Consider the following 12,127-nt stretch of genomic DNA (forward strand, 5'->3'; position numbering starts at 1 on the left):
TAGTAGTAGTAGTAGTAGTAGTAGTAGTAGTAGTAGTAGTAGTAGTAAAGTTGGAAGGGACCTTGAAGGTCATCTAGTCCAACCCCCTGCTCAGGCAGGAAACCCTATACCATTTCGGACAAATGGCTGTCCAGTCTCTTCTTAAAAACTTCCAGTGTTGGAGCATTCACCACTTCTGGAGGTGGGTTGTTCCACTGGTTAATTGTTCTCACTGTCAGGAAGTTTCTCCTTAGTTCTAGATTGCTTCTCTCCTTGATTAGTTTCCACCCGTTGCTTCTCGTCCTGCCTCTAGGCGCTTTGGAAAATAGCTTGACTCCCTCTTCTTCATGGCAACCCCTGAGATATTGGAACACTGCTATCATGTCCCCGCTCATCCTTCTCTTCATTAAACTAGACATACCCAATTCCAGCAGCCGTTCCTTATATGCTTTAGCCTCCAGTCCCCTAATCATCTTATGAGTCAGCAGTGTGCTGTAGCTGCCAAAAAAGGGAATGTGGTCCTGGGATAGCATCAAGATCAAGAGAAGTGATAACATCACTCTACACTACACTGGTGAGACTGCATTTGGAATTCTGAGTCCATTACATTCATCACAATACAAAAAAATATACTGAGGTCCTAGAAAGAATGCAGAGAAGAGCAACAAAGATAATAAGCGGTCTGGAGCCTAAATCCCATGAAGAACGGCTAAAGGAGTTAAATATGTTTAGCCTAACAAAGACAAGACTGAGGCAAGATTTGATAGCAGTTTTCATGTTTGAAGGGCTGCCATAGGAAAAGGCATTAATTTATTCTCCATAGCACCTGTGGTATATTAGAAGTAATTGATGGAAGTTCATCAGAGATCTAACCTGGTAATCAGGAGGTATTTCCTGACAGTGAGAGCTACTAAGCAGTAGAAGATCTTGCTTTCCAAAATTGTGCGTGCTCCATTACTGGAGGTTTTCAAGAAAAGATTGGACAGCAATTTGTCCAAGATAGTATGAGGACTTGGGTGTGGAATTAAAAGATTTCCCATGCTCCTTCCAATTCTATGATTCTACTATTCTAAAAAAGAAATGAACTTCAAATATAAGAGATTAAAAGAAAGAGATAGAAATACATGGCCTGAATGTGGAAGCCATAATACAAATATTAAGTTGAAACTATACATTCACTAGGTCATGAAAATATGAACCAAAATTTCCAAAGCCTATTGAATGGATTTAATAATGACAAAAAACAGGCTTCATAGCACAAAGGCTTTTTTTTTACTCCTAGACAAAAAGATAATGCTGTGGGCACAATTACTGTTTAGTCTCCCTCCCCCCCCATCCCAACTTCAAGTTAACTTTCTGCATAGGAAATTAAAGAATCTCAAAATAAATACGTATCTAAAAAAATCACATTTCTTCTTAAGAAGGAGATGCCTTATACTGGGCAATCTATTCTACTAACTTCATTGTGGATGTTACATTACATAGAAATTATTGAGAAATTTAGATGTATTAAGGAACTATTTTTGTTTACAAGATGCAAACATAAGATTTTTTTTTAATATTCAGTATTTGAACCTATTCCTCATAGCAATATTAATAGTTTTCAGCACTGATATTGGGTTTTGCCAATTAAGTAGCAAAAGCCTATTGTCGCATCTATTCTTTGCTAGTAATTGCCATACAACAGTATACTATAGTAATCCAGAAGAAGAATGTTCAAATCCAGCAAAAAGACCATCTTCTGCCAAGTTGCCATAACGTTACAGAAAATAAGACACGTGTGAATGCATGCCAGAATCTCTATCTTACATTAACATATTCCACTTGTCCACCTTGGTCTCTCTTCTTGGAAGGTTGAAAACAACCTTGAAAAGGGATTCTTGACCACCTTAATTTTAATGTAACAAAAGATCCACTTGCAGAGAAACTTTCGAAATAAGAAAACATCATTTTAGGTTTTTTTAAAAAAAATCATGCCTCAGATATTTTCTTCTCCTTGTCTTGTTTTATAACTTCCTCATCAAAACCTAATGAAATAATGACATATTCTGCAACAATTTCCAAAAGAAAAAATGATTGGAGTACCACCTCAGCATACCTCCTCTCTTGGCATAAACTTTTCAGAAACTCTTGGGAGCATTCTGCCTAAAAAAAAAACCCCCAAAAAAGCCCTTCCTGGAATTTAATATTCTGTCATCATAAGTGTCAGAGTAATAAGATCCCTTTTTCAGAAAGTCTTCTATAAAAGCTGAGCACACTGGCAATCGTTTGCTCATGTTCTATGACAGGCTCACAGCCATAGGAACAATCACAGGTTTGTTTGACCAAACTATTATAGTGAAGGAGTTTGGAGAGGAGGGGCTCATCTATTCTTCAGTAAGAACAGAAATCTGGCAAAAGATTTAGGAAGGGGAAGAGAGAGCACAATAAAAGAGAGCACTTTTATCAATACTTTTTCAAAAATATTAATACTTTTCCTATTGCTCATATTGAAGATGTTTTAGCTGACAGTCTAATCTGGATGTTCAAGAGTCTCTTTACACCTAGCAATGTACTTATTCACTTTTTCGTCATCATAGTAAGCTGTGCCTTGACTCCTCTCAGGATGTTTTTATCCTCCTGGCACACTTAGCCATGAGGTGTAGAAGAACAGAAGCAAAAGAAACAACAGTAAAAAGGAAGAAGGAAAAGAAGCCATCTACTAAAGAAAATACCTGTAATTGAATGGGATCTCAGGCCAATATGTAAGATCCTGGGAGCACAGAGCTACAGAGTTGTTTCTTACAGGTTTAAGCCACCTTACCAGAAAAGAAGCCATTTCCTGACTAGAAGATGTCCATGATAAATTAAGAGGCCTAGGAGGGAGCAGGACAGCATTGGAGACCCAAACAACTATAATCTTGCCACAGTAATTTTGTTTGCTTCGCTGTTTGTTTCGCGAATGTTTTGCTTCACTGTGCATCACAGTTGGCCAGCAATGAAAGCAGGACCTTTGAAGGTTTGTGCTGATAGTAAGTGGTCTGCCAGCATAGGACATGCCTTGGAACACTGATTCTCCAGTAAGGCTGTGCTTTAGTTTCTCTGTCATCAAAGTTGTTCTGGATGTTGTTTGGGAACAGCCTGACTCCTTGTTGCATGAACTGTTTAAAATAGGAGGGATGGATGACAATTCAATTTGGGATGACAAGATTGTTTGTTCCTCACTTATAGCATTAAGAGGAATGAAGTTTGGCTAGAGGCCTGAAGAACTATATCTTGGGTGAAAGTCAGCATTGGGCACCAGCGTCCTGGTATGTTTACAATCTCCCATCTCTTGTAAGAATAAGACTAAGTAAGTAAAGTAAGCGGCAGAGAGCATCAAAAGCTGAAAAGCTACCTGAGCTTACTGTGATTCGGCACAAGATACCGGAGAGCTATTCTGGTCATAGTGATGGCACAACTGGGGAGAATACAATCATGGTGACGATGGCAGTAGGAGGCATGTGAAAGGCAGTGAATGGGCTGCAGTCAGGGAAATGGGGATTGATATTTCTGACTGATCCTTTTGTTCCTCATTCCAAGAGCCAGGGTACCGATTCCTTGAAGCCCTGAGGGTTTGGATCCAACTATTGAATGTTAGGTCTGCTGGTTAAAAAAAACAAAACTATCTCCACCTATGATTTAATTATGGATTAAAGAGAGACTGGCTTTCATTATTAAAATCTAGGAGTAGGGGAGGGGAGGGGTAGTTTGTCTCTCAAAGATCTGCCTATATGAGCTTTGTCAGTACCAGTGCATATATGGAAAGTTATAATTATTGTCGTCTATGAGACTCTACTGGCACCAAGATGCACTACTCTATAGATAACTGGATGTAAGACCTTATTTCTGCAGTTGGGGCAGAAGGTATAGTTGGGCTGGATGATGGTGTACCATTCCACCTGTTGCTCAGCCAAGGCTTCTCAATGTAATTGCTAGTGGAAGTATTCCCCCCCAAACTAGTGTGGTTGGGAGACTTCATTGTGCCTTCCCAGGTTGAGGGGTCTGGAGCAGCATAGGATTTCATGGCTGCCATGACAGCCATTGACCTGCCTTAATTTATAGTTTATAGAGCTAAACACAGATCAGAGTTACACGTTAACTGTTTTTGCAATACGATCTGAAAGGTGGGGAAAACCAAGCTTAGTCCCTTGTCATGGACAGACCATTCTCTTTTTGTTCTCAATGGAAAATAACCTCAGATTAGTTCTCCTCAGATATCTACTGGATCCAGTGGTTTTCAGAAGGCACTTGGGGAGTTTCCTGAAGATCTGTGGGCAGTTTGGTCAAAATCGTAATAGGCCACAGGAATAAGGGGGCAACTAAGGGGATTAAGCCAATTACACCAGAGTGGCCACTCCCCATTCACAGATCTACTGCAGCTGCTCAGTTTCATGAGGAATTTAAGGAAATGCAGAAAGGGGGAAAGCCTAGGACATTGCTAGAGAAACTCCCACCTCATATCTTACCTGTCTTATGATAAGAGTTCAAATTTGAACTCACATAGTGGTGATTCAGGGGGCAAAAAGGAGATGTTTTGTCATTTTACTGTGTATCCTGGATGCTGCCCAGTAGCTTTTTGTAAGATGACTTGTTCCCTTTTGATGATTAGGTGACATCAAGCTGGTTAGCAACCACACAGATATATTTTTTCCATGAAGATCTGTCCTCAACTTTATCCTTCAGTGATGTTCTTATCACCATTATATTCACTTTGCTGCTGGACATCCTCTTTTTTCCCTTTTGCCCCCTTTCCCAGAATTGCAAACTTCTCAAAAGAGAAGTGACAAAGTATAATAATTTGAGCACAGTCATTTGTGTCTCAAGTAAGAACACCAGATTAATTAGTCCTATGATCCATTTGTTTCTTTTCATGGTATGATTCCATGGATTTTCATGGAATCATGAAACTCTCAAAAGTCTCCTACAAAATCATTCGTTCTCCCACTTCATTTTTGTTTCCCTGTCATTTTAAAAATAATAAAATAAAAATAAAGTCATTTCCCTTTTAGAGAAAGACAATATTCGACAACATCTGAAGGGTTACTGTGAAGAATTTTCACAACATTTGGCAAATAAAATCAGTTAGATTCAAACACAGTTGGATTCTAGCTGGACAGTGCTAGGGCTTCAGATTTGAAATAATCTGTAATTCTGTGAATCCTGAAAAAATGGCAAAGACTCATTGTAGTATTATCTCTGCCACCTTTCATTTAGATCCTAGTCATCATGGTTAGTTAATGCCCCCTGTGAGTGACAGAAGGCTAGATTTAAGCAGTAATCAAAGTTTTTTTGAGAGGGGATATTCAAAAGGCTGCGGTGTATTTTTAACTCAAGAAGCATTTGCTTAATTTGACTATTTTAATAATTTTAGACCTGTCTCCTTCTTAGGGAAGATTATAGAGAAAAATAATGATCTAAAAATTTCAGAGAAACCTAGAAGAGGACTATTTGGATCCTTGGCAGGCTAACAGGCTGCAGTACACCTCCTTGACTTCTCAGCTACTTTCAATATTATAGACCACAACATCCTTTTGAACCACTTCCTTGGAACTGGAGTAGGGAGCACTCTTTGACAGCTGATTTTCTCCTGCTTGAGGGAGAGGCTCCAGTCAATAAGGTAAGAGGAAGAGGACAGGTTGGCTGAAACCTCTACTTTCTGGAACACCTCAGGGTTTTTAACTCTCTCCACTTATTTTTAATGTTTATATGAAACTTTTAGAGATCATCCATCAGCATAGCATTTGGTATCATCAGTATGCTGATTTCATCCAACTATACATCTTGGGCTTGGGCCAAAGAGGCAACATCACAGAAGTAGCTGAAGACTTTCAACATCCATGGGGGAGAGATAGACTTTAACTAAATTCCTGCAAGGTAGAGTGGTTTTGAGTTTTTGGACCTAACCATTTTAAAGAAATGCTATCTTTGACTCTGAATGAAGTTCTGGGCATTTTTATCCCTACCTCCCTACAACAGAATTACAGAATAACAAATTCCCTCCTCTGAGAGATCTGGTATACTTATTTCCTTTTGGATTTCAGGACAATACTTAAGACCTGGTTGTTCCATCTGGCACAGGAGAAGTGCTTGTTATGAATGAAGTCTGGAATCTGGTGGGTACATTATTTTGTACTTTTCATGTTTATCATTTTTGATGTTGTTTTTATTCATATTGTGCATTGGCTTTTGTCTCTTTTTTCTCATTGATGTTGAGGTTGGTCAACAGAGCTTCTCCGATTGGGAGATGTACAAAGAGTAAATAAATAAATGATAGAAGCGTTCTGGCTCCAACTGAACAGAGTTCTACAATTCCTTGGCTTTTCTTTCTTTTTTTATTCAAAGTAACCTAGGCAGACTACAGTTGGAAGAGAAGAAAAATGGAAGGAGAGAAGCTGCTTAAGACTGTCCAAATTGCATTCTAATCTATATAGATCAAGATACAGGAATAGTGTAGGTTTCTGTTTCTTTTTTCGCTCTCTACAAAAATCATTTGGAAATCACGTTACTTCTTGCCTTTCTTTAGGCAGAATATTTTGCTAGGAACCACAAGGAATGTTAGGAATTCTAGAAATGTTCACCATACAACAACAACCTATGCCACATACGCAGCATGGCATTTTCCACTTTGTCCTTCTCAGAAACTGTGATCTCTCTCCCATACCCCCTGGCTTAAAAGAGAAATACTTCATCCCCTCACTTCCCCATTATTCCACTTCTAAGAGTAAGCAGAAATTGGCCTGGTTTAAGTGTTCTTATTTGTATTCACCGTGTTTTTCACTGCATCTTATCTTCATGAAGACAAAAATGCTAGCTAGCCTTTTCAGATAACAGGTTTTATTTCATCGGGACTATTTAGGTTTGGGGTTTTTTTTTTTTCAAAATTAAAGGAGAATATCTTCAGAAAGTGACTGTATGTATGTCAGGTATATGTAGAATATAGAATGGATTTGCACAATATGTCGAGGGGAAAAGGCCACAGTGACATATCAAAAATACTTGTGGGCTGTAAAGAAATACCTGAAGTGCCATTCAGCTGTTCTGCAACTAGCTGGAGCTGGTGGATGGCAGCGAGGCTTGGAGGTACTTGGCAACATAACTTTTGGCACAGTGGCGGCAGCGGCTTACTTTTTAAAAAACATTGGTGAGCCACATAAGACTGCTTGACATGCTGTATGAAACCCACGTACCATGTGGTACAGGCCTGGTATAAATGATGGTCTTGATAGAGAGAGGGAAGATCTGCTTTTCTTGTTGGATCTAATGGACAAACAACTAAAAAAGACTTACGGACACTTATTTTTGTTACACAGTAACGACATAAAGATGGAAAGACTCTGAAATACCTAAAATGGAAGAACGATAGGTGACAAAGCCAATTTACAAAGAGGGCAAAATTGACCTATTTAATTAGAGAAAAGAAAATAACTACGTTTGTCAATGACTGGAAACCCATTATGGATTTTTTTTGCTGAAAACAGAAAAAAATGTACTTGTGATTTATGAATTGGATGATTAGAAAATGTGGCTTAGGGGGAAAAGGAGTTATGATGTAACCTTAGGGAGAGTGATGATAAAGCTTAAAAGCATTACAACTGCTGTAAAGATTGGAAGACATATTTTTTCTCTCTTTTTCTCTCTTTTTCCTTTCTTCTTTTCTCACCACTTTTATTTTTCTTTATTTCCTTTTTTATGTTTTTATTCTGTATAATAAAAATAATTCAAATGAGAGAAAGAGGGAAGACCCATTACCAAGCCATGAAACAGATAAACATGGCTTAAGTGAAGATAGGGATTCAGGAAAACCTTTAAGACAGGTGCCCTCCTAATTCACGTGAAGACGGATGAGGGGAAGCATATTCAGACTTGGAAGGTTTTGTGGCTATAGCTACTCTAATAAAACTAGTGTTAACTTACTCACCTTCTGCCTCTTGATTGGTCTACCTTGTAGAGCTGACAGCATATTACCTATGTTAAAATAGATTTTATATTTCTATGAGCTATTCTTCATGGAGAAAATCCGAGTTTGCTAAGAGTGGACACCAATTTAATGGCACACAATCAATCAATCAGCTATTTTAGAAAAAGGAGGAAGAGGAGATATCGTAAAGATCAATATTCTATACATATAGAAGTTCTCAAAAACAGGGAAATTGTTCACATGGGAAATTGGTGAAGATCAGAGAAATATCAGACCACGAGTAAAATGCAATCAATCATCAAATTCAGTAATATAATGTCTTTCCCACATCCAGAACTTTGGACTGGCTAATGTATTATTATAAAATAATGTTCGATATATCTTCTACTGAACTGAATCTAGTTAATGTCTGGTTACACCACCTAGCTGTTTTGTGCTTAATTTCTCTGAAATGTATGTATATCCAGTTCTAGTAGATATTAACAAGTGACATGACTGGGCAAGACTCATACTAGGGAATTAAAAATTGGTTGAATGGTTTCTTTAGGCTAAGCTTTTCTGAAACTAAATATGCTACTATATGAAATCAGGGTTCATTTAGGACCATTTTCTTAAGCTAGAATAAAGCTGTCCAGTACAAAAATCTTGGGAGAAATTGCTTGTAATCTCCCAAGAAGACATTTCCTTATTATGGAAAAGCCTCCCTAAAAATTAGATTTACCTCAAATTTGTAAGCATTGTATAATAATAATAATAAACGTTCTGAACAACTTTTTTTAATTGGGCGGATAACAACATTGGAATTTTGCCTACTGTTTATTTATACATACATTTCTCCACCTTAGCTTAGGTTGGTTGATTTTCTTCATCTTTGCATTATTTTGTACTATGTATTTTACCATGGAAATTTAATGTTGTAGCACACAGTATATGAGTACATTAGTATAAAATCAGAGGGAGAATCAGATCAATCTCCCCACTTTCCATAAACAAGGAAACTGATAGATTGCAATATACTTACTATTCAGTGAAGAATCTGGCAATGCCATATTGACCAATATCTTCCTTACTTTCTAGCAGCTGACTCACTGCATCTTCCATATAAGTAATGACGTGCCTTTGGGCTGAAATTAAGAGTAGAATTTGTTATCCTGTAAATGTCTTATCACATGTGTTAATCCAATTAGAACAAATACAAATGTAAAGACTTAAACCTTTTGTTATGCTTCTGACATCCTAGAACTGAAAAGCATATATAGTGACCTTGTTCACACATTTCTGTATGCCTTAAGGCTTAGGACAGTTTTTTTTAGTTTTGGTTTAACCTATCGTTAATTCAGGCATGGAGTAACCCATGACAGATGGGTTATTATGTCCTGAAATGTGTCCTGAAAAGTGTACATCCTGTGTGTGAGATATCTGAGATCCTGAGATTTGATCACATTTTCTCCACGTCATTAAAACAATTCTTAGGTTAGGGGTACATGTTTGTGTGTTATATAATGGTAGTAAAAATATATCATAATTCAATAACATTGTATATTGTATCTGTCAGCTACTATGGGAAAAACAAACGAAAGCAGCATAGTATAAAAATAAAATTTTAGATATAATTATGTATTGGGCTAAGCCCATCCTTAATACATTACTGTACAGCTATGCAAAAACGTAGCCTATTAGAACTTTCCAGAGAGTGATGTCAATTCTTACAGAACATCAAACTTATTATTTCACAATCAAAATTGGACCCACTTACATTCTGAACTTGCCATTTTAATAGTGTGGCCCTCAATGTGTCACACAAAGTCTATGGCAACTTTTGAGCCAACGTAAATTGTGCACCCATTTTAAATAGACTAAATGAATTCCTTTATTAAGATTAAAAGAATAACAGAGTTGGAAGGCACCTTGGAGGTCTTCTAGCCTAACCCTCTGCTCAAGCAGGAGATCCAATACCATTCTGGATAAATGACTGTCCAATCTCTTCTTAAAAACCTCCAGTGATGGAATACCCATAGTCTTGAGGCAAGCCATTCCACTGGTTAGTCATTCTCACTGACAGGACATTTCTCCTTAATTCTAGGTTGGATCTTTTTTTGTTAAGCTTCACCAGCTTCTTTGAAAGAACTAGACACAGAGTTTTTAGTACAAATTTTTCATGATAGCAGACACATCCTTCTAAAATACCTCCAAAACATGTTTTTTTCCAATGGATTTTAACATGCATCAAAGTAACATGCAAAGAAGTTGACACATTAGAATCAAATAGTTCATAAACAAAGCTGTACATTTTCAAGTGTGCTGGGATAAGGGTCATTGCAACTGGACAAATGACACCATTCATTTATAAGTTTCATAACTTGATGAAATGCTTTAGCAATCTTGCTGCTTTAAGAGAAATGACCCCACAAGCAGAGTAATATTGGCATGAAAAATCTGCCACTTAGCCACTTTGATGCCAATTGCTGACTGAAGATTTTCCCCACACAGCTTTCTGCTAACATTACCTTAGCCATACAGTTAAATTCCCCTCCAAAATACCCTATAGGGAGGTAAGTTTTTATTTTCATATTTTGAATAGTATCAAGACATAGTCAAACAATAGGCATGTAGTCAAATTGTTAGTTCAAGATCATGAAGTGATCGTTTGATTTTCAGTAGATTTTTTAAAATCTTGGTTGTCATTATATGTATTTAAATAATATATAGGTAAGCTACCTAGATTTACATTGAATACTGAATTGTACCAAGTGTCACACAGAATTTCACTTTTTACTTTTGGAAATGTCATATGTTTAGGGAATGACATTTAAACTTTACAAGTAATTCTATTTAATCGCAACATAATCTAGCTGGCTCAGTTACCCCAGAAAAGTCAGAAGCATATAACAGTTACTAAGATTATTCATCAAAAAACCACTATAATAATAATAATAATAATAATAATAATAATAATGATGATGATGATGATGATGATGATGATGATGATGATGATGATGATGATGATGATGATGTTGGAAGGGACCTTAGAGGTCATCAAGTCCAACCCCCTGCTCAGGCAGGAAACCCTATACCATTTTGGACAAATGGCTGTCCAGTTTCTTCTTAAAAACTTCCAGTGTTGGAGCATTCACTGCTTCTGGAGGCAGGTTGTTCCACTGGTTAATTGTTCTAACTGTCAGGAAGTTTCTCCTTAGTTCTAGGTTGCTTCTCTCTTTGGTTAGTTTCCATCCGTTGCTTCTTGTCCTGCCTTCAGGCGCTTTGGAAAATAGCTTGACTCCCTCTTCTTTGTGGCAGCCCCTGAGATATTGGAACACTGCTATCATGTCCCCCCTCGTCCTTCTCTTTGTTAAACTAGACATACCCAATTCCAGCAACCGTTCCTTATATATTTTAGCCTCCAGTCCCCCAATCATCTTTGTTGCTCTTCTATGTACTCTTTCTAGAGTCTCAACATCTTTTTTACATCGTGGTGACCAAAACTGGATGCAGTATTCCAAGTGTGGCCTTACCAAGGCATTGTAGAGTGGTATTAATACTTCACGTGATCTTGATTCTATCCCTCTGTTAATGCAGCCTAGCACTGTGTTGGCCTTTTTGGCAGCTGCAGCACACTGCTGGCTCATATTTAAATGATTGTCCACTAGGACTCCGAGATCCCTCTCACAGTTACTACTATTGAGCAAGGTACCCTCTGTACTATACCTATACATTTGGTTTTTCTTGCCTAAATGTAGAACCTTACTTTTTTCACCATTGAATTTCATTTTGTTAGATAGCGCCCAGTGTTCAAGTCTGTCCAGATCCTCCTGTATCCTAAGCCTGTCTTCTGGAGTGTTGGCTATTCCTGCCAGCTTGGTGTCGTCTGCAAATTTGATGAGTTCCACATCTATCCCCTCGTCCAAATCATTGATGAAGATGTTGAAGAGCGCTGGGCCCAGAACAGAGCCCTGGGGCACCCCACTACACACTTTCCTCCATGTAGATGTGATTCCATTGAGGACCACACACTGAGTACGGCCGGTCAGCCAGCTACGGATCCATCTGGTGGTGATGCTGTCTAACCCACATTTTTCTATCTTATCAAGTAGTAGGTTGTGATCTACTTTGTCAAATGCCTTACTGAAGTCCAAGTAAATTATATCCACAGCATTCCTCTGGTCCACTAATTTTGTCACTTGGTCAAAGAATGCAATAAGGTTTGTCTGG

The 12,127-nt window shown here is 37.9% G+C and overlaps 1 protein-coding gene across 1 annotated transcript in view; it reads right to left on the bottom strand.

The window, feature by feature from the left end:
- The window catches only part of LOC107294628 (UPF0705 protein C11orf49 homolog), a gene marked incomplete in the record, with an annotated part of 143,728 nt that overhangs the window by 109,413 nt on the left and 22,188 nt on the right, over positions 1-12,127 (bottom strand). Inside the window, 1 exon segment of the mRNA XM_015823877.1 lies at positions 8,940-9,042. Within this exon segment, the coding sequence (XP_015679363.1) occupies positions 8,940-9,042 (103 nt within the window).

The sequence above is a fragment of the Protobothrops mucrosquamatus genome, unplaced genomic scaffold (assembly GCF_001527695.2).
Source record: "Protobothrops mucrosquamatus isolate PMUCROS unplaced genomic scaffold, P.Mucros_1.0 scaffold2025, whole genome shotgun sequence".
Lineage (NCBI taxonomy): Eukaryota > Metazoa > Chordata > Lepidosauria > Squamata > Viperidae > Protobothrops > Protobothrops mucrosquamatus.